This window comes from Haliotis asinina, chromosome 13 (assembly GCF_037392515.1).
Source record: "Haliotis asinina isolate JCU_RB_2024 chromosome 13, JCU_Hal_asi_v2, whole genome shotgun sequence".
NCBI classification, from domain to species: Eukaryota; Metazoa; Mollusca; class Gastropoda; order Lepetellida; family Haliotidae; genus Haliotis; species Haliotis asinina.
The window spans coordinates 14,963,220-14,988,717 of record NC_090292.1 but is presented as its reverse complement, the minus strand read 5'-3'; the positions used below and the strand labels follow the sequence as shown (position 1 = coordinate 14,988,717).

General features: G+C 40.9%; 2 protein-coding genes across 2 annotated transcripts; both read left to right on the top strand.

Annotated features, from left to right (window-relative positions):
- Positions 1–814: 814 nt before the first annotated feature.
- On the top strand, positions 815–2,254 carry LOC137259364 (interaptin-like; the record flags this gene model as incomplete). Its single annotated transcript, XM_067797039.1, has 1 exon — positions 815–2,254. A coding segment is annotated over exon 1 (1,440 nt), but the record flags the coding sequence as incomplete, so codon positions are not given.
- On the top strand, positions 2,227–15,813 carry LOC137260432 (uncharacterized). The gene is made up of 4 exons (XM_067798093.1): positions 2,227–4,676; positions 14,441–14,506; positions 14,874–14,960; positions 15,274–15,813. Exons 1-4 carry the CDS (start codon positions 2,324–2,326, stop codon positions 15,672–15,674), a joined length of 2,907 nt encoding a protein of 968 aa, XP_067654194.1. The 5' UTR covers positions 2,227–2,323; the 3' UTR covers positions 15,675–15,813.
- Positions 15,814–25,498: the final 9,685 nt, after the last annotated feature.

Below are 25,498 nucleotides of genomic sequence, written 5' to 3'. Positions count from 1 at the left end.
TATACACTGTCTGACACACGCTTTAACTGGCTTTCAAACGCAGTATAGAAATGCATTTTCTAAGGTGAATCGTAAGAGTGGTTGCCATTAGATCATGACCGGACTATGGTGGCATGATGACTACTGTGATATAGAAGAATTGAAGTTCAACAAAATTACACAAACCATCATGTCGGAGATTCAATCTGGACTGGTTACCAGGGGCACCATTAGAATCACGTTTGCATTTTTGGAGAGAGCGTTGGATCGGGTTTCCAACCATGTATAACATGCATAGATATCACAAAGTAAAAGGCTTCCAAAATACAATGGCGCGAGCGACTTCCACCGGAGGCTGGGTGGAAGAAAAGTCTTCCACCGAGACTCCTGTGGAAGAAATTCAGAAGGCCTAAAATCACGGAAACCTTAATTGCTGGGCTATAAATTTGCCAAAAAAGAAACGGAAACATTCTACGTGACGCGCAAGGGTCCCGCTATCCAATGACGTGCAGGATGCGCGTGTAAGGCGGCGAATGCAGCTCCCAAGGGAGCCGTGCTGCAATAGGTGATACAATCTGGGTGTCCTGTGACTTATCATAAACGTTAGAGTCGCCATATTTGAGGTTCTCTTCCGCTTCATGACCGTGGCATTCAAGTTTGGATGTGCAGCTCAGCATTTCCATCTAGTTGGGTGCAAGGTTTACACACACCACTGGTGTAGCGTGTGGTTCCCCGAGCTGGCGTTGTTCCAGACACTTCAGTCGAGCTATATAAAAGCCGTTTACCCAGCGGCGAGGCAGTTGCCTTCGTAGCTGCGTTTTGGTCTGTTTTAACAATGGAGCTATCAACAGTTTTATTCCTGAGTTTTGTATTGTGCGGTATGGGAGACGTACATGCTGGTGAGAGTTTGGAAATTCTGACTACACGTGTGGGGGTGGTTGAACAAGACCTTAGCATTTGGAAATTTTCAAGTACGAAAACTGAGACTAGACTGATGAACAAGTTTCATGTTTGGAAGGAGTCACTGAAAGAAGAACTGATTTCAACATTCCTTCCTTCACTGATAGAACCTCTCGTCAAACAAGCCATTACAAACATCCTAACGGAAGATGATATTGGGCATCAGACTAACGGAAAAGTTCTCGTGGAAGTTCACAGCTTAAAGGACAACGTGCAATACATAAAGACACGACTTCGAGCAATAACACGAGACTTAAGGCATGTTGAGCGGGAAAGAGACACCTACAGAAAAAGTGTAAGAAAAGAACGTAGCGAGTTGACCGAAGACATCCAGGCTCTACAGATGCAGGTGAACGAGACCATTGATGACGTGCTTGAGACAAACCAGACACTTGCTGGCCTCACACAGGACTTCAGGACGCTGAATACCAGTTGTGTGGTGACGGAGAGAGAAATAAAATCATACCGAGAGGGCTTGCAGGAAATGCGGAGAAACGTATCCACAGACATTCGGAGTTTAAACATTCAACTGAATCAGAGCATTAGTGACCAATTTCATACGAACCAGACACTCGCTGGCCTCACACAGGACTTCATTACGCTGAAAACCAGTTGTGTGGTGACGGAGAGAGAAATAAAATCATACCGAGAGGGCTTGCAGGAAATGCGGAGAAACGTATCCACAGACATTCGGAGTTTAAACATTCAACTGAATCAGAGCATTAGTGACCAATTTCATACGAACCAGACACTCGCTGGCCTCACACAGGACTTCATTACGCTGAAAACCAGTTGTGTGGTGACGGAGAGAGAAATAAAATCATACCGAGAGGGCTTGCAGGAAATGCGGAGAAACGTATCCACAGACATTCGGAGTTTAAACATTCAACTGAATCAGAGCATTAGTGACCAATTTCATACGAACCAGACACTCGCTGGCCTCACACAGGACTTCATTACGCTGAAAACCAGTTGTGTGGTGACGGAGAGAGAAATAAAATCATACCGAGAGGGCTTGCAGGAAATGCGGAGAAACGTATCCACAGATATTCAGAGTTTAAATATTCAACTGAATCAGAGCATTAGTGATCAGTTTGACACGAACCAGACACTCGCTGGCCTCACACAGGACTTCATTACGCTGAAAACCAGTTGTGTGGTGACGGAGAGAGAAATAAAATCATACCGAGAGGGCTTGCAGGAAATGCGGAGAAACGTATCCACAGACATTCGGAGTTTAAACATTCAGCTGAATCAGAGCATTAGTGACCAATTTCATACGAACCAGACACTCGCTGGCCTCACACAGGACTTCATTACGCTGAAAACCAGTTGTGTGGTGACGGAGAGAGAAATAAAATCATACCGAGAGGGCTTGCAGGAAATGCGGAGAAACGTATCCACAGACATTCGGAGTTTAAACATTCAACTGAATCAGAGCATTAGTGACCAATTTCATACGAACCAGACACTCGCTGGCCTCACACAGGACTTCATTACGCTGAAAACCAGTTGTGTGGTGACGGAGAGAGAAATAAAATCATACCGAGAGGGCTTGCAGGAAATGCGGAGAAACGTATCCACAGACATTCGGAGTTTAAACATTCAACTGAATCAGAGCATTAGTGACCAATTTCATACGAACCAGACACTCGCTGGCCTCACACAGGACTTCATTACGCTGAAAACCAGTTGTGTGGTGACGGAGAGAGAAATAAAATCATACCGAGAGGGCTTGCAGGAAATGCGGAGAAACGTATCCACAGATATTCAGAGTTTAAATATTCAACTGAATCAGAGCATTAGTGATCAGTTTGACACGAACCAGACACTCGCTGGCCTCACACAGGACTTCATTACGCTGAAAACCAGTTGTGTGGTGACGGAGAGAGAAATAAAATCATACCGAGAGGGCTTGCAGGAAATGCGGAGAAACGTATCCACAGACATTCGGAGTTTAAACATTCAACTGAATCAGAGCATTAGTGACCAATTTCATACGAACCAGACACTCGCTGGCCTCACACAGGACTTCATTACGCTGAAAACCAGTTGTGTGGTGACGGAGAGAGAAATAAAATCATACCGAGAGGGCTTGCAGGAAATGCGGAGAAACGTATCCACAGACATTCGGAGTTTAAACATTCAACTGAATCAGAGCATTAGTGACCAATTTCATACGAACCAGACACTCGCTGGCCTCACACAGGACTTCATTACGCTGAAAACCAGTTGTGTGGTGACGGAGAGAGAAATAAAATCATACCGAGAGGGATTGCTGGAATTGCGGAGAAACGTATCCACAGATATTCGGAGTTTAAATATTCAACTGAATCAGAGCATTAGTGATCAGTTTGACACGAACCAGACACTCGCTGGCCTCACACAGGACTTCATTACGCTGAATACCAGTTGTGTGGTGACGGAGAGAGAAATAAAATCATACCGGGATGGCTTGCAGGAAATGCGGAGAAACGTATCCACAGATATTCAGAGTTTAAACATTCAACTGAATCAGAGCATTAGTGACCAATTTCATACGAACCAGACACTCGCTGGCCTCACACAGGACTTCATTACGCTGAAATCCAGTTGTGTGGTGACGGAGAGAGAAATAAAATCATACCGAGAGGGCTTGCAGGAAATGCGGAGAAACGTATCCACAGACATTCGGAGTTTAAACATTCAACTGAATCAGAGCATTAGTGACCAATTTCATACGAACCAGACACTCGCTGGCCTCACACAGGACTTCATTACGCTGAAAACCAGTTGTGTGGTGACGGAGAGAGAAATAAAATCATACCGAGAGGGCTTGCAGGAAATGCGGAGAAACGTATCCACAGATATTCAGAGTTTAAATATTCAACTGAATCAGAGCATTAGTGATCAGTTTGACACGAACCAGACACTCGCTGGCCTCACACAGGACTTCATTACGCTGAAAACCAGTTGTGTGGTGACGGAGAGAGAAATAAAATCATACCGAGAGGGCTTGCAGGAAATGCGGAGAAACGTATCCACAGACATTCGGAGTTTAAACATTCAACTGAATCAGAGCATTAGTGACCAATTTCATACGAACCAGACACTCGCTGGCCTCACACAGGACTTCATTACGCTGAAAACCAGTTGTGTGGTGACGGAGAGAGAAATAAAATCATACCGAGAGGGCTTGCAGGAAATGCGGAGAAACGTATCCACAGACATTCGGAGTTTAAACATTCAACTGAATCAGAGCATTAGTGACCAATTTCATACGAACCAGACACTCGCTGGCCTCACACAGGACTTCATTACGCTGAAAACCAGTTGTGTGGTGACGGAGAGAGAAATAAAATCATACCGAGAGGGATTGCTGGAATTGCGGAGAAACGTATCCACAGATATTCGGAGTTTAAATATTCAACTGAATCAGAGCATTAGTGATCAGTTTGACACGAACCAGACACTCGCTGGCCTCACACAGGACTTCATTACGCTGAATACCAGTTGTGTGGTGACGGAGAGAGAAATAAAATCATACCGGGATGGCTTGCAGGAAATGCGGAGAAACGTATCCACAGATATTCAGAGTTTAAATATTCAACTGAATCAGAGCATTAGTGATCAGTTTGACACGAACCAGACACTCGCTGGCCTCACACAGAACTTCAGGACGCTGAATACCAGTTTTTTGGCGATGTGGAAAGAGATCAAGGAGCTTTCAACCATAACGTATCATGGAACGACAGAAGGTGAGACTTTTAGCAGAGGTTTATATATCAGGAATATATAAGAATAACATTAATTTGTTTGGCAGCCTAGGGTTCACATGACGGGGCAACGTAGGATTAGGTTTGGCATGGCAGCAAAATGTTTAATTTACACGTCAGCGTGGAGTTTGGGCATGAATAAATGAGTTTCATTTGATAACCTAGGGCTTACAATGCATATAAACGTTGGATTAGCATTCAACCTAGGGTTTCCAAGACATGTAAACGTTAGCCAAACTAGGGCTTACAAGGCATATTAACGTGCAGTTAGCAGTTATGATCCAATTTATATAAAGGCTTACAAGGCTTACGTTGAGTTAGCACGCATGACCCAGTGTACATAGGGTTTACAAAACATATTAACGTGGAGTTCGCAGGCATGATGTACATGAGAGCTTACAAGGCACATTAATGTGGAGTTCGCAGGCATGACCCAGTGTACATGAGAGCTTACAATGCATATTAACGTGGAGTTCGCAGGCATGACCCAGTGTACATGAGAGCTAACAAGGCACATTAACGTGGAGTTCGCAGGCATGACCCAGTGTACATGAGAGCTAACAAGGTACATTAACGTGGAGTTCGCAGGCATGACCCAGTGTACATGAGAGCTTACAAGGCACATTAATGTGGAGTTCGCAGGCATGACCCAGTGTACATGAGAGCTAACAAGGCACATTAACGTGGAGTTCGCAGGCATGACCCAGTGTACATGAGAGCTAACAAGGCACATTAACGTGGAGTTCGCAGGCATGACCCAGTGTACATGAGAGCTTACAAGGCACATTAACGTGGAGTTCGCAGGCATGACCCAGTGTACATGAGAGCTAACAAAGCACATTAACGTGGAGTTCGCAGGCATGACCCAGTGTACATGAGAGCTAACAAGGCACATTAACGTGGAGTTCGCATGCATGACCCAGTGTACATGAGAGCTAACAAGGCACATTAACGTGGAGTTCGCAGGCATGACCCAGTGTACATGAGAGCTAACAAGGCACATTAACGTGGAGTTCGCAGGCATGACCCAGTGTACATGAGAGCTAACAAGGCACATTAACGTGGAGTTCGCAGGCATGACCCAGTGTACATGAGAGCTTACAAGGCACATTAACGTGGAGTTCGCAGGCATGACCCAGTGTACATGAGAGCTTACAAGGCATATTAACGTTGTGATAGCAGGCATGACCCAGTGTACATGAGAGTTTAAAAGGCTAGTTGGACTAGAAGGTAAAGCCAACCAAGAGCTTGCAAGACATATTTATGTGAGTTAGCAGTCAAGACCCAGTGTATATAAGCCCTACAAAGAACGGTATTTTTACCTTCATCTCAGGCCTAACTGCTGGTGGTCACGTGACCAACGACAGATGTCTTTGAGCACACGGTCAATCGACAGACAGCTGAAGACAGTCACAGCAAAAATAAGCTGGTTTCCCGAACACTGAAACCGAGAAGAAACGTCATGGAAACCACCATTTCCAGTTGGTTTCCAGGGAGTTTCCTATAGTTTCATTGTGGTTTCCATGCAACTGAAACTGCACCATTTCAGGATGGTTTCCAGTTCGTTTCATTACCCACTTCTCCAAGTGGGATCCAGTTGGTTTAATACCCAGTTTCCATGAACTGAAACTTGCTCGTGTCGGCCCTTGTTTGTAAACAAATAATATTCGGAATATTCAAATTAGTAAATGAAACAAAAGCAAGGGAATAATTAGCAGTAAGTATGGAATATTTTTCTTAAACACATCAATGTAGATCAGCCGATATCACTTGGCTTCCTAGTTTGAAAAATGTTAGCTCTTTCCCCAAGAGTGGTTTTTCTCCTCCGGCCAGTCAATCGTTTCACAGTCTTCCTGCTATTCAGCTTCTGAAATTTAGAAAACAAACTATCAGTACAAACAAGCATTCGTCAGCGATCTCCATGGCTAGAGAAAAGAAGAAAACTGTCAAACATTGCTTGAGGTGAAATACACTGAACCCCATGTCCAAAAAGCGGAGAGCTCAAAAAGTATAAACTGATCATTTGACATCAAAAGTGACCAAAGTTGCAATCGTAGAACAGCTTATTGGTATATGATAGAGTGCAGAGGCATGATGAAATTCTCCTTTGAAAGCCATAATTTATTTTCTGAATGTTACTTACAATACACATTATGTGTATAGAACTACGATTTATCCGTTATTGTGAAAAGACATGTTTTCTTAACCAATAATGTGGAGTCATTCAGGCAGACAAGCTATGAATATGGGGTCACAAGCATACACTGCAGCATAATATATGATATTTAAAACTTTTTAAGCTGTATATTTCAAAGGATAAATTGCACTTTTCAAACATTTTGTTCATTTTGAAATTCCTTGAATGTACATAGAAAGAATCCAAATTAACTTGATATTTTAAAGGTTTCCTTTAAATTTTTAATCTCTGCAAGATGTAAAATGACTAGAATACGTTTACTTACTCTGAACTTTCTTTGCGTGCAAGCCGTCTCTGCTTTCCCTACACCTTCTTACGCGATCCATCTTGTTCATCCAAACCCATCAAATAAGTGAAACATGTTTCCAGTTGGAGGTTACAAGACTAGTGACTGTGTCATGCATTTTTACTGATTCCTAGGATTTACATTATTTGGTTATGTTGTATGTACATTATGTACTGGACGGTTCAGGTTATACATACCTTTTGTATGTCAAAATGAGTTGGTCCTGGCTGTCTTCTTCAGTTTTTCCAACACTGCCCTCCTTGATGCTGGAAACGTAGAAATGCATTGATTAAAAAAAGTCAGGAACTTGTCATATTGCACTCTTGATAACAATAAAGTGTCGAATAAAAAGAATAAATATCAATTTGCAAAGTGTAGAATATGCTAGAGGAAAAGAATCCAGTTCAACAAATTCATACACTATTTTGGGTTGGCAATCCACCATTGTATACCCATATATTCTTTATATCAAAAACTCTTCGCAACCTTTTCTGTGGGCCTAACACAATCCACATTTCTTCATTCAGAGTTCGTTCAATCTTGATATGATAAGGATAGCACTATTTACATCAGATGGCAAACTTAAGTTATCTCATAAATCAATGATATAAAAGTATTCAGTATTAGTTTGAAAAGATTATGGAATTTCAATTTTGAAATTTCACTCAAACAATGCACCAAATCTGGTCAGAGAATCCCTAACCTATAAATGCAAAATGACACACTATCTCCAACTACATTGTTTTCAAAGGTGCAAATATCAAAAGCAATATGAAAAGAATTTCGTAAATATATATTCGTATTTATAAATACGTTTGAAGTTATTTTGAGTCGTAGCAAGCACACTAGGAATAATATACTAGAGATATTTGTGATTTATTTTTTTTCTTGCAAAGGTAATTTTTCATTCATTAACACAATGAACCATTTTAATCGTGTGTGAGCTGATCCACATCACTGTAATATTGAGTTCTTGAGTTAACCGAGTGCTGAGTGAAGGAAGCCATCTCTCTTGCTAAGAATTCGACACACATTTGTTTACCGGGGTCCATCAAGTCTAAAATTTCATATGTATTGCAGTAGTTAATTATTTACGTTAAGCATTACGACTGGACATCAAATTAGACGACCAAAGTTTTACCCCTATTCTGAATATCTTAACTTGCCTCGAATACAATCGCCCAATCCCCACTTGACAAGAAGACCTGTGTTGTCAGGTCAGAACCTTCAGGTCAAACCTGTCCAGCACAGCCCCGAGCAGTTAAACACAGCACGTTTATGTTTGAGATATTATGACCTGACAACTAAAAGCAATCTCAGTATGGCAGAAATCTGAACTTCATGCTGAATGAAACCCTACACCAGATTATGCCTTTTCTTGTCCGTGAATGCTAACACTTGCCCTGGCAGAACTTGGTTCAGGATTACCCTTAAATGATTGACACCACACCTTCTGCAAGAGTGGGATGTTGCCCTGGGGAGTCAGGCAGTGCAAGACTGCAAATTAGGTCTTTAAATTACTTCACTAATAAAGAGCCTGATTGTAAAGGTATAATTATCGGGAATCTGATGAAATAAATCACCAGGTTATTACTAATGGGTGATGCCATGACAAACGCTGTGCACAGATAGAAACCCATGGTTCACTTTCATTTATTTTCGGTACACAATAGTCATGACATGAAAGTAACAGGCCACTGACTAACACCCTGGTATTTTGAATAGGCGGGCGGCTTATGGCTACTGTATCTGAACATCAATGTACTATATATTGGTTATATTGCCACCGTTCGTGGAGGAGAAATTTAATCCTGGACTCAGTATAACGACATAAGACATTTAGAGACCCTTTGGAAATATAAAGAAAACAAGTCATTACTTTCTTGATCGTTTTATACGTCGCAGATGCATGCGCATAGCGCACCCTTAGAGTCGAGCACCTAATCGCCAGCACACAAAGTCAGCCGCCTAGCCCTCTCAGCTACCGCGACTCGGATGTCGTACTAGAATTTCTACTTTACTAAGAAAGTGTAATTCCAAATATGACATACGTTACATTTGACCACTTTCTAAATGGCATCGTGCAATTCGTTTGAGTTATCAAATCATTGCATTTTTAATTTCCTATGTCTTGCTACTATGCTCTGTCCATACATATTCTAAGGGTTCTGAGCCATGACAAGCAATGAATAGACGTCTGGATGTCGTAAAACTTCAGAACATGCCATGCAGTGTAAAATTGGAATTTTTCATTGTTTACATTTGAAACAAGCGCAGTCTTTCGAGCACAGCGTTCGTTTTCAAATCAATTAGCTTTCGTTTCATTTTATCGAGAGAGTTGGTATTGGTGACAAAGACCAGCGGTAGTTTAATTCTAAACCGTAAGGGGAATGGGGGATGTTTTAGAATTTATCTTCCCTTCACTAATCTGCTAGGTGCGCTGATCCGGACGGTCCAACCTTAGACTGACAGCGCATGTCGTATGCCGTACGTGTTACTATTACCAGGGATAATCTGCAACTATAAAATCTCCCTGTTATTACATTTAGAGAAAGTTGACCATTGCAGCTTTCACCTTCACTGGTAACGTTCACGCTTGTGCATTGAACGTATATCTTTTCCCTCTCACGATGATATATCAAGTGTATTCCATGATTCTATGATACACCTGGGATAGTCGTGACTGCTTACATTGCGAGAAAGAATGGCGAAAAGGTAGTTCGAGGCGAGGCGGTGGAATCAGCTGATCATTTTCAAGTTATGTTTGTCGTTTTGTTGACGTTTTGCAATCGGTAATTTCCGTCTGGCACTAGACATCTCAGTATCACATCTAAAAGTGCAGTGTATTTTCATTGTATATGTACTCAATTCGCTTTAGTATTACGGTCGATATGGCTGCATTCATGTAAATCACTGCGGCGGGGAGCTGATGTGCCTGAAATGTGGAACGCTGAAAGTCTTGTTATGTAAATTTCATGGGTTGTACAGGATGGGATAGAGATTTTTGACAACACAAATATTTAGCAGGTACAGAGAGAAGTGAGAAACTATGGTCAAGTAGTTGTAAAATAACAGCAACAGACGAATTATGTCAATCATCACCTATATGTAGCCAATTTTCAAATGCGATAAACATGGGCATAACTAAAATCAACCTTTTACGCCTGTAACGGTTTGTGATGCATGAAATATATAATCACTGTACGGATAAATAATGCATAAAAACACAGCAAAATTCTAAAATGACCGCGTTTTAATTATTAAAATTATTATTCTTGAATTACGGTTATAAAGTAAAATATATTGAGTTTACTAAGTTTCAATAGAAGAAAATAGCATTAAAATATTAGTTTATTTAACATACTATTTCAGACTCAGAAGAAGTAAAACCACCGGTAGGTTAAGTACACATTCAAGGGCACTTTCTGAAAAAAGTGTTTCATTACACAACTAAACAATGCATATATTCATATTGGTAATGAATTTCAATTTACAATATAAATGGTACTGTTACGTGTTGTCAGCATCGAATACTTTACATTTTACTGCAGTTTCTACATATATATCTTGTCTTCACAATGAGCAGATTATTATAATAGTCTTGACAAAGCTCATTTTATTTTTTTAAATCTAGCTCTTCATGTCTTGTTGCAATACATTGAGGTTTTGATGTTCTAACACAAATATATTAATAAAGTCAATATCCTTTCGCACTTTACATGATATCTGCACTGCAAAATGTTGTAATTCTGAGATATTGTATGCTGGTGTATTTGTACTTTAATATTACATTACACATGCATGACTTTATTCAATCATTGTACATATTATCTTTTAACTTTCTAATAAAATTATTAATCTTCATAGAAGAATTGTGGGGTTAAATTCGAATCTATGTCACCTCAAACGTATATTTGACATTAAACCACTTTTCTGGTATTAAACTCAAAACCTAAAGATTTTTTAAGAACTGTTGAATAAAAATCAGAATACAAAGTATACAAATTTAGATAATATGTGGTCTGTCATGGGAAATATTTGTCAACTTAATGTCACCAAAACAAGAAACACACGTGTAATGTAATTCTATCATACAGATCCGCTTGGGTGGTCAGAATTACATGTTGTTCATAGAGACAATTCTCTGTAAATGACTTTTTATATCAATAGCTTTAAGTGGTGTTAAACTATGATGAGTGGTGTTTCGGATACAACTGGCTCATTGCTTGGATAATAGCTGTATGGCATTTGCTTAAGTAATTTATATATGAAAATATACAGTAGTGTCAGAATTTAAAAGCAAATGCGGAACTGCTGCTCAAAAAGTAATTTGTAGATTTATAACTAACGGTTACATTCTATACGGAATTTCACCAATTGTCAGGGATGTGTAATAATCACAAATTGACGATGAAGACTTTCCAGGGATCGATTCAGTTCTAGTTGCTTGGAGTTGTATCCCCGATTTTTGCTTACAATGAGATCGGTAGTAGAATGGGAACTATTTTCAAGATTTTAATGCGGCAATGTTTAAAGAATTACCCTTGGAAATAACTGAAGGGTTGATAACATATACAAAGAATTTTCATAGATGCTTGGACTTGCACTAAGTTGAACTAGCACTCCCTCGGGTTCTGTTGTAGGAAATACCGAGACAATATAACCGATTTTTCATGGCGTTTTCAGTCTTTATTTATATCGTGTCAATTCGCACTGCACTTGGAAATTAAGCAAACGATGCTTTTCTCAAGTAAAAGTCAAAGCAAAACATGTGTCAGTTAATGGCTTTTCGTCGAAAACGGTAAGGTTTTTTGTTCAGTGAAGGTGGCCAGGGCAACGCGTAAACGTGGTTCTGTCTGTACATGTAGCAAGTTGTCGCAGCGCACATTGATTCGGTAACCAGACCAGAAGCGAGAAATTGGACCGTCGCTTATTTCATTTCAAAAGGAGAGTTATTGTCAGAAAGTAATTATCTGACTTTCGAATTTCAAGCAGATAAGGAGCCCAACCCATTTTCGTTTCTTGACAGTTCGATAATTACATTCACCCGACACAAGCTCCCGATTTCGTTTGTTTGATTTTCCTTGTATTCTTTCTTAGATAACCCTCGCTACAAAAAGTTCGCCCATTCATTGATGAATTTGTAGCAGTTGACAATGAAATATACGTGAGGGTTGAAGTGGAAGGACATATATGTCCCTGTGGCATCCAGGGGGCTAGACCGAGCTGGGGAATGTGGCATCCAGGGGGCTAGACTGAGCTGGGGAATGTCCGTCTACACTTTGCACAACATACATTATAACCACCATGCACTATAGCTAAGTATCTCTGTTTCACACCTAAACTGAGTTGTGGATAAGCGTCTATACTGAAAGCAACAGGCTCAGAAAAGTCTTTCAAGGTTATACTTAGGGGTATAAGCTCAATTCAAGTACCCCAATGTCCTTGTTTGACAGAGTGATCGTAGCTATTTACAAGTCTTTCAGCTCTACTAATATCCACTTATGACCTATTTTGAAAGTGATTATATTTTTTAAACAAATAAATTAGGAATGAAGCGATACAAACAGTCGGTGAATTACACCTATTTAGGGAAGTATCCGATATGCTAATAAACTGTATCATAAAACGAAAACAAAACTAGAGAGCAAACATGGGACGATTGGAAATATTTCCATATAGAGATGGTGATCAGTCCAAGTGGTCGAGCGCCAAACGTTGTCGTGCTCCAAATATAACACGTCACAATGACGTCATAGCTGGCAGCTGTGCTTCGTGGCGTCGCCAGTCAAAGCATTTCTCAACTAGCAGTGAGATGTGTCTCTCGTGTTAGGACGTACGTTATTGGTGGGTAAGTTCTCAGTTTTTTATTTTAAACTGATTTATGGAATTCGATGAAATGTATATTGTATGACTGCTGTAAAGAAGCATGAGTGTTGTAGGAGCCAAGTGTTTGCTTCACACAATGTTTACACCCAGACCTGTGTTTAGCCTGTCACCGGCGGGGACGATGGACGGTCTGGGGAATATAACAACGCAGCGTTTCACCTAATTGTTATATTTAATCAAATTATGTACTCTTTCTTACCGTTATCCTTGACCTGCTTGCATTTACCTCCACACAGGAGACTTCATGAGATTATCCTAAATCTGCCCAACCCAATATTTCATTTCGAATGCATTGTGTTTTTCACTCGGGGCTGCTGCATTACATTGAAATACATCCCCGCTGTAGCACACGGCCAAATATATCCTTGTGCATTTCTGCAACATTTTATCAAAACTTCAATGGAATGTAGATTATGGAAGGGAAATTATGCTGTATTTTCGTTATTTCTAATATTGAAACAGACAAAGAATGTCGGACAACAGACATTTCGATCTTTACCACCACACACTGACATGTGTTTGCACCCTTGTCGTTTATCAGAGCACATTGCTTCCATCGACAAGTACGGTTGTGTCAACTGCAGTGCCCGCCTCGGTTAGCAGTTGTTTGAGAATGAGAATTGCTCTGTCTGCCACTGTAACTCGATATTCTCTTATTTTGTGAGAGTTTCACAGAGTTTACCTGACACAAATTACAACTGTGTTGCACAAACACCGAGTCAAGTTGCCCTGTTGTCCTTCACACTGTTTGATAAACACTAGTGTTAATGTGCTTCACTTTAGACTTTACGGAGTTGTCTAAAATAAAATAAACAGAGAGGGTAGGGTTAGGACATCAAGGAAAGGCATTTTTTAAATATTCCAGCCATGGTTACTGAATTCAAACTAAAACGGTAGTCGTTCCAAAAAGAGGAATTAAAAGTGCTGATGTAATTGTGTGTTTATCTATTAACAACAATGTGAAAATAACATATGCTTATATATGAAATCCCTGTAGAATGTGCATCCCTAACCTACCATAGCCATGAGGGTGAACTGACTGTTTTCTTTACACCGTTCGTGTTTATATTTTTTTTTTTTAAAAAAAAAAAAAGACAATTCAAACGTTTCAACAAAGAGGATCTCAACTGTTACCAAACAGTCAATACGCAATGGACAGCTTATTAAATTTACTAAATCAAGCTGTGAAAATATATTGAGGAAATGAAATATCTATCAAACTAAACCATCTGTTATAACAGATATATTTGGACTTCATCCTTACATAATACTGAAAGGCAAAAACATTTATGGAAAGCAGAACCTGAGGCCAGTTATCATATAACTATTTTTTGTACATGTATAGTTTTCTGATGAAAATATTCCGTGTTTCAGCTGCGGCTGACCGGAGCCCAAGCAACACGTTTCCACCAGCGCCAGTAACGACACAAGACCTACAGGGTAGGTGGGAAAACCCAGCAGGCAGGAAGTGCAGTTGTTATTTCTCCCTGTATTTACCACACTGATGTATATGCCCGTGGTGATATTGACTTGAGGGATGGATCTCACCCCGGTACCGATCGACGTTGTCAATCACAGAACTGTAAAAAATAATATTAGGACGTATAAATTTTTCTTGCTCGTAAGAATTATCTCAGTCAAGTAGAACGATATGTGATTAATACTTTTTCCCATAAGATATGTATTTAGAATTTAAACATACTTAATATTGAAAGGCAAACCATATCAGGAAAGGCGAAAACAGGCCACCAGTAGAAATGCTTATGTGCTATGTATCTTCTTCTGAACATCATGTTCCCTGTTTCAGCCTCCACGACTGACGCGAGTGAGAATCTGACACCCAGCAAGACGGTTCCACCATCGCCAGTGACGACACAAGACTCTGACACACACGGTAGGTTGGAAAACCCAGCAGCAACAGTTGTTCTGGCTTTATCACCTTGTAAAGTTCAACAAACATCAACACTCTCAAGTCACAAAATAATGCTACAACATCTGACTCTAACAGAAAGTTATTATTATGTATTAAACACTCCGTCGTTAATTCCAGAAACCACATGTTGACATTCCCGTCATGTTGGTTGTTGTCAGCCATGATGGAATTGTTTAAATGACGTAGCAATGTACGAGTCACGTATCATCATGATGTAAACATTGTAGACGTGTGACAAAGATGTCTGGTGTACATAGTTTACTTTGTGTTACAGCGACTCCATCACCAGCAGCAAGCCGCGACCTCTACTACGCCAGCAGTCGCGGTGACCTGGAGACAGTGAAGCGGATCCTGGCCCAGGGTGACGTGGACATCAACTATAGAGGAAGGTACAGCAGGACACCGGTGATGCGGGCAGCACGGAGGGGACGCAGGGACGTGGTGGAGTTCCTGGTGGGTAGAGGGGCTGATGTGTCACTGGTGGACAGGGACGGTGACAACGTCCTTCACTGGGCCTGTATTGGTGGGGACCTGGAGACGGTGAAGCTGATACTGTCCATGAACGTGGTGGACATCAACGCCAGGAACAACTACGGGAAGACAGCGGCCGACTACGCGAGAGACAGGAGACATCAGCGAGTGTTGGATCTCCTGGTGTCACGTGGTGCACACTGAGTCAGTGTCGGTGTGGACGGAGCACATGTCGTTACTGACGCGGTGTGGTGTGTGCCGTTCACGTAGTCGTAGGTCACGATTCAGGTGATTTCCCCTTTTTCTTTGTGAATGTAAATAAAAGTTGTTGAATGAATTGTCAGACATTTTGTCATGTTTTGTGTTTGGAACCTCGCATGATCAGGTAGGAAAATTGTAAAGTGAGTGTAAACATAATCGGTGAGTGATTGTACATAAATGTCGCCCGTCTTAACGTAATTCTGTGTTAATTTTAATAATTCTGTTCTTAGAATATCGCGAATCATAAAACAGACAACAAAAAACCGTTTGTTTACATGTCGCTGCACTCTGTGACCTCAGACTGAGCCGAGGTTCACCCAACTGACTTGGCGCCATTTGTACATTGACAGTGACGTCACACTGCTGGTGACGTCACAGACATACAGAGGTGCTCGGCAGTCTTCTCAGCCAGCAATAGCCTCGCACTGCCACACAACACAAGCAGTGTTACTCAAATATTGTTACTTAACAAAGGGAGACTGGAAATCTGTAGATGATTACTGCAGGATTTAACCAGTTCGGTGATACATGCACCCATTCTGCAGTGACTAAACTCACAATATACAAAATTAAACTGAAAACAATCACCACCCGAAACATCTCAGTTTTATTTATTTATTCCTCGATGCCAGAAGGACAAATATATCTCTGCTTCTCAATCTAACGTACTGGTTTCAGGTGAAATACAATCATTGCTGAAATGACTGGCATTAATTATGTACGTCTTAAATCTCGCCCTTTTGACATGTGACGAATTTGACATCCATCGTTTACTGTATGTATGCATGTAAATGTAAATATTCATTGGGTATTTATCCATTGAACTCAATTTTGAGAGAATGAGTGAGTTTCGTTTTGCACTCAGCAATATTTCAGCTATATGATGGCAGTCTGTAAATAATCGAGACTGGACCAGACAATCCAGTGATCAACAACATGACCATCGATCTGCACAATTGGGAACCGATGACATGTGTCAGCAAAGTCATGGAGCCTGACCACCCGACCCCGTTACTCGCCTCTTACGACAAGCATAGTCACCTTTTATGGCAAGCATGGGTTGCTAAATGCCTATTCTACCCCGGGACCTTCACGGGTCGAACTTTGAAAAACTTTGTTTTGAAAACAGCCAAATAGTGATCAGTGTCATGCCAATGATTATGCTGAAATCCCACCCATAAACATGTGATAAGCCTTTAAATCGTCTCGGTGGCAATCAAACAGAGACGTCGAAGTGTACTTTACGTTATACATGTGCATTTGATAGTGTGAGTGAGTGAGTAAGTTTAGATTTACGCCGCTTTTAGCAATATTCCAGCAACACCCTGGCGGGGGACACCAGAAATGGGTTTCACACATTGTACCCACGTGGGGAATCAAAGCCGGATCGTAGCAGCCGTCTATCATCCATCAAATCGGTCTCTTTGAATCCACCTTGACCAGCAACAACCTTGACTTCACCTGTCCTGCGGTGTTTCGCTGACGCTGTCTTGTAATCAGTCGCAAAGACATGTCACCTCTCATTCTGCCATTTTGTGGGCCATTTTACTGAATAGTCAACTCACACAGCACTACTCTTGAAACAATGTATTGGTAAATATGTACATGCATCCATTTCACCTGCAAGCACGAGCAAAACATGCACGTGCTTAATATTTTCTGAACCGGTGAGACGAATATGTAGGCCACTGAAAATTGTTATTCATTTGAATGGTTTCATTTACATCACGTTCAATCAGATGTTGCCTCAAATTTTACCACTATATATACAACAATGTTGACATACAACATCGCTACCCATGACAGACTTATATAAAATGACAAACACTCTGCCACCGGCACCCAGGATTTATTGAGGAATCATGCTTTGATTCAGGGGTAGTTTGTACATAAAGACGTAACGTAAAGTAATCAGAGACTGTGTGTTTATTGCAGCATAGAGAAATTAGAAAGGCCGGTGATTCCGCTGTCATTGCATCGTGACGGTGGACAGAAACATTGTCAATTTCGTAAGTCGGTGAATGTCTGACAATTTGAGAAAATGTTACACAGTGTGAAAACGTAAAAACGTGATTTTTCTGTGTTTGCATATCAAAACAAGCGCAGCCTTACCAGCACATTGTTCGTTTTCACATCAAGTATATTTCCTTTGGTAGCATCTCTACACTTGGTATTGCTGACAAGGACCATTTGGTATTGCATTCTAAAACACATGAATGACTTTATGGCGGTTTCATGACAGGCCTTTGTAAACACTATCCAATCTGTCGAAAGTTCACATCGGCGTTTGTACTTCTCTATTGTCCGCCGTCGTCGATATCTGCAGGTACCTTGCAGACTTGAAACAGGTGACAGTTGTGGCTCTTATACAGTACGTGAACCCGTGAAGATCCGGTTTAGAATCTGTCTTCAGCAACCCATGCTTGTGTAAAAGGCGACTAACGGGATCGAGTGATCATGTCCGCCGACTTGCTTGACACATGTCATCGTGTCCCAGTAACGTAAATCAGTTCTGATGTTATTGATCACTGGATTGTCTGTTCCAGGCCACAGACCGCTGCCATAGCTGGAATATAGACGAGTGTGGCTTTAATAACCAAACAAGCAAATCTGACTCAGTGATTAGTGTATTTTGTTCTGAGTTCGATGCTACGGATATTACTTTTTGGAAATCACGTCATGAAGTAGCAATTTCAGAGTATCAAAATGAACTGGAACTGCTGTACGAAGTTTGCATATCCAAATTATTCTAAATCACTGCTATCTGACTGAAGAAAATTAAATAGTTTTATATACATTTGTATCGTATTTACATAGCGGCAGTAATAACATCTTGGAAAATAGTCGTGGCAGAAATTCGACTTTTATGTGAAACTGAAGTCAATCTATCATGTTTGACAAACATAGAATAACAAAACGGTTCTGTTGTCTTTGATATCGTATCGACAATAGTAAGATTGGGCTTGTTAAAGCTGAAAAGCAACTTTTACGTACAAAACTGATTTGTCAGGGGGTTCTTGGAAAATCTGATGGCAAGCATTTTTCACACATCACGAATTTACGAAGTGAAGTTAAAATAGCTTCCAGGGTCCCACTCCTCAAAGCGATCGTTGCTCCACCACTGACCGTCAGTCTTAAGTTGAAATATGGAAGTCTTAGCGACTAGCAGGATCGGGTGATCAGGCCTGCTGGCTTGGTTGAGAGATGGTATCCCAGTTACGTAGATCGATGCTCATGCTGTTGAACACAGAATTGTCTGTGCCAGGCTCGTTTATTTACGTATATAACTCGGGCATACAACTAAAGTGTGGCTGAATTTGGCGTTAAACACAAAACAAACAAGAATTTCATTTCCTCATATTTTAAAAATACAACGACATAAATTGATTATCTGTTGTGACAGACTTGCGTGTATTTGTTGGTATCACCCTTTAAATATAGATCGCCTCCACGGTTTAGTGGTTAGAGCGCCGGTCGGAGAGCGGAAGGTCGATGGTACGATCCACGCCCACGTCCTACCAAAACACGTTTAATGTATGGTACTTGTTGGTCCCTGCCTGGCGTTCGGCATTGATGGGTACAAGAAGGACTGGTCAGCTCGGAGTCAGTATAACGTGTCTGAGTGGTGTATTCACTGTGGCATGGTATCTCAGTTGGCTTGCACTTAAGTCTGGGCGAGTACAAGCAGCCACATATGCACTCATGCAGCTAGCTACTTGCCAGCTAGCCCGTGGCAATTAGAAATCCAGTCGGACCAGTACAGCTTCACAGTCTTTGTCCCAAATGGCTGGTGAATTTTCATGGGGTCATTTTTACTACATCACTCTCTCCGACTTGATAAGGTGTTACACACTGTTACATCACTTTCTAGGATTATAGTCTATCATATATGTTCATCACACTAGTAGCTTAATGATGAAGCCCGTGTCATGCCGGCAATATCTTATTCACATCTCTTTTTGTAATGTTTAGTTTAATTTAGTTTCTGTATTCAAATTTTCGGCTAGTGAATAATTTGGGGCTAGTAACGGGTAGGCATGGCTAGACCGAGTGGCTAGCACATTTAGAAACTGTTTCCCTCACTGTCATATGAGCGAAATGTTCTTACATGTAAAGTTAAGTCAAATCCCTTTTCACCTCATCTCAGCTGTCTTCAGATGTTTTCGTCTATAGAGCAATATTCATTCCACAACAAGCATAGTTCCTGTACAATTTGATCAGGTTTGTCACCACTATTCTCGTCTCTTGATTCTTCAGAACTTAGACATACCATCATAGCCTTCAAGCGAACTACACAGGCGTTGACGCCAATACCAGGGCCTAGATCTTCGAAGCTCTCCTAGCGCTGGGATAGTCGTAATTTAAAGTTCATGTGTGGCTCTCACGACTTTGTCTTAGTGCTGGGATAGTCGTAATTTAAAGGTCGTGTGTGGCTCTTACGATTATATATCTTAGTGGTGGGATAGTCGTAATTTAAAGTTCACGTGTGGCTCTTGCGACTATATATCTTAGTGCTGGGATAGTCGTAATTTAAAGTTCATGTGTGGCTCTCACGACTATATATCTTAGTGCTGGGGACTTTATATCTTAGCGCTAAGAGGGCTTCGAAAATCTAGGCTGTGGACTTTGGACCTTGTGTTCACAAGGACTACACAATCACTGCCCGGCACTACTGGTATAGGGTATATCGCAATACACTTTTTCAAAAGATACATGTTGAACTATTTTTTTCTGAGAACCAGTCTATTGGGTAAAGAGCACACATGGAGATTTTCTGATTATCTTTATTTTTTTAATTGAAATTGTTTGAATTGTGAGGTATTGCCAGTGTAGTGTTTATTGGTCGATAATTTATCCTGAAACATTTACAGAAATAACGATACATTAATAATAAATATAACAAAAATCATCAATGTGGAATAGTTCGAACTAGTAGTTGTAAACAGACTAAAAATTGGGTTCTCGAAAAGCTCACGGTAATGGTGTTTTCGCTTCAGAATATCTGATACACTCTGTTTGCTTATCTTGTGTTTCTCAGCGAGATCTTTCTGTTTTGACCTCGATGACTCATCAATAAGTTAGATAATGGATAAAGGCGGTGGGCCTAGATATATAGGACAGTTAAGCTGCCTACGTTAAATAAGGGGAGGATATTCATATATTAACGGTGCTGGGATTGGGAAGGTAGTGTGTGGTGTGCGGATAACTGGGGGCGGTTGAGTGGCAGAGAATTAGGGTTTTTTTTAACGGTTGTATTGAGTATGGGTGATTGACGCTAGCTGCCTGCGAGGTACAAGATGGCGGTTGTGGAGCGGCCTGGGCTCATTTCTGAACTAGTTATATCTTGTGTAGGATGTTTTAATTTTGTAGGAATACGGATATTGCTTAAAAAATGTATGTGTGTGTGGTGGGTGGGGGTGGGGGGCGGGAGCGGGGGTATTGGGTTGTGGGATTAAGGAGAATGTCGTTATTGTATTTGGGTGAGATGCTGTTACGTAGCTGCAATATGTTTGTTTGTTGAGCTGTACATTGAGCGAGTATGTGGTTAATGTCATCTTGTGTATTGCAGTGTGGGCATAGGTCGTCTGTGTGTCTGTTTTGTATGTATAGGGTGTGCTTTAAGTTTGTGATGCCTGTAATGAGTCTGTTAATGGCCGAGTCAATGTGTTTAATGCTGGAGTATGTGGGGATTTTAGTGATTGGTGATTCTATTATAGACTGACTCATGTGGACTTATTGGTGTTGATGTGATGTTGAAAGTTTACATGTTGAATGTTGGATTTAATGAGTTGTTTGATTTCTGTTTCGGATGTGTGGAAGTTAGTGTTGGGTGATATATGTGTTGTTGCAAGCTTTGGCTGCTGTGTCTGCTTTATCGTTACCAGGTATGTTTGTGAGGCTGGGGATCCACAGGAATGTAATGTTTTTATTTAGACTTTGAGTGACTCTGTTTGAATGACTGTTATGGATGAGATCTGGACGTGATTTGGAGTGCATGTTGTGTATTTGTTTGATGGAACTGAGTGAGTCGGAGAGGATGGGGAAGTTAGATTGGGGAAGGGAGGGAATTAGGTGGAGTCCAGTGAGGATTGCTGTTAGTTCTGCAGCGTTTATGTAGGTGTGGTTGGTGTAATGGAGGTTGGTTGTAATAATGGGTGTTTGCTGTACATGTATGCCTATGCCTGTGAGTTGGTTTGGATTAATGGAGGTGTCGATGTATATTTGGGTGTGGGTGGGTAGTTTGAGTTGATGTAGTTGAGTGAGATGTTTGCTATAGGTGGTTTAGTAGTGTTTTTTTCAGGGATTGGGAAAGGCAGGGGCCATGGGCCATTTTGCACATTAGAATGAAAAATGGCCCATTAAAATTAGGAAGTTTACTATTGATACAAGGGCAGTGGCCCACTCAAAATTTAGGAAATGGCTAATAATCCTGAAAATGGCGCATTGTCAAAATTCTCTTTCCCAATCATTGGTTTTGGGGTAAGTGTTGGAGGGTGAAGTGGAGGGTGGTGTCAGTGGTTGGTGATTTGCCGTGAATGTAGCTTGTAATGGGAGGCGTGTGATGTATATTGTTTAGTTGTTGTGAGTGTAGCAGACTGTGGAGGTGGGCGAGGTAGAGGGCTTAATGTGGGTTACATTTGATTTTTTTATAGTAAATTTCTTTATTTTGTCATATTTTTATGTGATGTGTTTGAATAGTGAATTGTGTTGGGCCTCAGTCCAGTAAGTGAGTCAAGTTTGATTTACTCTTTGTGTGACTGAAGTGGTGCCTGCTAGTAGAAGGAGTGTTAAGGAAGGTGTCATTCCTCGCACCAAGGGCTACTTTGAGGGCTTGAAACTGGATGGAATTAAGTTGCGAGTGGAGGACCAGAGCGGCGTAGTCCAGCCTCGACAGTATAAGATTTTTTGTATCTGTTGATTAATGTGTGTTTGTCGGCACCCCAGTTTATGCCGCTGAGGGCATTAAATTGAGATCTTGTGGACAGGAGTTGACCAGATTTTGAATGTGGGGTGTCCATGTTAGGTGCTGGTCAAAAGTTACGCCTAGAAATTTGTTTTCTTTTTTGCATTCAATTTAATTTTGCATGAAGGGAGTTTTGAAGAGAATGCCCATGGGTTTTTTGTGACATTTATGAGGAACCCCCACTTACGGGGGGGGGGGGGGGGGGGGGGGGCATTTGATGGTAACGTGTTTGACTGAGGAGGAGGACGTCCAGCATTATGTGTCTGTTGTTATGGAAGGAGTGAATGGCATGTTTTTGGAGTTTTTGTAGTAGGCTGTTGTGCCAAACCAATAACAATGGCCACGGTGTATTGTTTTTCTGCATGGGCTACCTTGACGTCTTGTTCCAAATGTAAAATGTGGCCTAATCATTGTCGATTCGGAGTGAAGTCGTTCTGGTCCTTTTTAATAAGGTTTTTGTGTAGAATTAGATGTTTGAGTCTGTTATTAATGGTAGTTTGTAACGTTTTGTAGAGGTGAGAGAGATGGGGTTTCCAAGTGTCTGGGATAGAGCCTGAGGTCCAGATTTTGTTGAAGAGGGTAAGGGTGATGTGCTGATTATGTGTATGTGAGTGTATCTGGACCAGGGGCTGAGGCTGGGTTTTTGTTGTTGTTGTTGTTTGTTTGTTTTTAAGTGCTGATGTTAATTCGTGTATGTTGATGATTGTGTTTAAGGGGAGTTCTAATGGCCGAAAAGTGGGCAGCAAACTTGTTTGCCTTAGCTTTGTTTGTGGCTAAGTCCGGAAAGTTGGGTGAAATGTTTTTTTTTTTGTTTTTTTATATAACCTTTATGGCTTTAAATTTATTTGAGCCTAGAGCTTTGTTTTGAGAGCCTGAGGGTGGAGCAGAATTTTTTTCCAGTGATTAAGTTTTGCTGCCGCGATTAATGCTTTGGTTTGATTTCTTAGGTTTTTAGCTAAAGGTAATTTGAAACGGTCCCTCTTTGATTCACAACGGGCCTCTTTTCTTGCCTTTCTGGCATTGATTATTTCGGTGTTCCGCCAGGGGACTGTTTTTTGTGGCGGATTGAATCGAAAAGGGTCCTGGATGGTGGTGGTGTTGATTTGATTGCGTAGTGTGTTAAATTTGTGCCAGTCTGCCTTTTTAAAGTTGCATCTGGTTTCTGTAAGTGTGGGGGTGTGGTGTTGGTGGATGGGTTGGGTGTGGTGATGTGTGATTTATGATGAGTTTGATGGGGCAGTGTTCGCTGCCCCAGGTATCATTGTGGACCTCCCATGTACAAGCATGTGTAAGTTTGGGTGCAGTGATTTTTGAGACGATAGCTGTGGGTGACTGTAGGTTTGAGAGGGGGTATCGTGTAGGTTGGGTATCGTTGAGTGTGTTTAGGTATTGGTTGTTCAGGCAGTCGGTAAGGCGGGTTCCATTTATATCTGTGTAGTCTCTAGTGCCCCACAGTGTTAAAGTCTCCGAGGATAATGATGTGGGTGGGTGGGTGGGTGGGGGTGGGGGGGATGTCCTAATCTTGGGTAGTAATTTTGAGGTGTAGCCTTCTGTATACATTTCTGATAGTAAAATTTATTTCTTCTGCCGGCATTGAGCTGGAATGTATATCTCCTTCCCGTCTTCTTTCTTCTCCTCCCTGGCAGTTGGTTAGGTCACAGGCTGACCTAACATTAACATCATTCAAAAAAATGAAACAATGAATTACAATATAAACAAGAATATAATCAATTAAAACCTAAATATAGCATTTTTATATACTTGTTTACAGATGGGTACAAGGACGGTGGCGCAGTGGCTTGTGCCGCTGTCTTTGGATCCAGAACAATATCTTCTAGATGACCGGATAACAGCTCCATTTTCACAGCTGAAGCAAACGCCATATTAACAGCCCTAAAATATATTCAAAGACACCCAAATCGGGGGTGTAGTAGAGAGATAGAGGATAATTTGATGAAAACACAATAATACTGTAGCACAATACGATAACAATAAGACAATATCATAAAAATCAATGTTCTATCTCAAAAACATGGTTCATCGTTCATATACATTTGATTATCTCAGTCAAAGAGACACAAAATCATTATTAAGATTACGCAAATGGTTTTATCAAGGGTGATAACTAAATATATGTGTAATGTGAGTGAGTGAGTTTGGTTTTACGCCGCTTTTAGCAATATTCCAGGGATATCACGGCGGGGGACACCAGAAAATGGGCCTCACAGATTGTACCCATGTGGGGAATCGAACCCGGGTCTTCGGCGTGAGGAGCGAACGCTTTAACCACTTGGCTACCCCACCGCCCCATATGTGTGATGTACATGAGGCATACAATAAACTTAAGAAAATATGGTTATGTATTATATTACATGTTCTTAATAGTAAAACCAATTACAACATTGTGGTACCAATGACATAAAATGTTGTCAGAGGTACATAGTTGTCATAATATACTATTTACAATGAATATAAAGAACAATAATTAATAGTTTCACTTCGTCAAGTGACAAATCAGTCCGCCTTCGTTTCGCTGGTTGGCCTGCCATAACTATGCAGTGAATGTGAAATAAGCAATTGTGAACAGAGGTAATGAAGATGTTTAAAATATTATTCAACAGACTGTTAATCCAGTCAGCCACACCCTGACTACGAAGTGAACACAAGTAAGGGAGATGTTTATACAATGGACTGTTATTTGAACACAAGTAAAGGAGATGTTTATACAATGGACTGTTATTTGAACACAAGGAGATGTTTATACAATGGACTGTTATTTCAGTCGGTTACCTCCGGATTTCAC

Excerpts from the sequence above, each read along its gene's own strand:
- LOC137260432 (XM_067798093.1), top strand. The coding sequence starts at position 2,324 with ATGCGGAGAAACGTATCCACAGACATTCGGAGTTTAAACATTCAACTG. Across the intron at positions 14,507-14,873 it reads AACGACACAAGACCTACAGG|CCTCCACGACTGACGCGAGT; the intron begins GTAGGTGGGAAA and ends TCCCTGTTTCAG. Across the intron at positions 14,961-15,273 it reads ACAAGACTCTGACACACACG|CGACTCCATCACCAGCAGCA; the intron begins GTAGGTTGGAAA and ends TTTGTGTTACAG.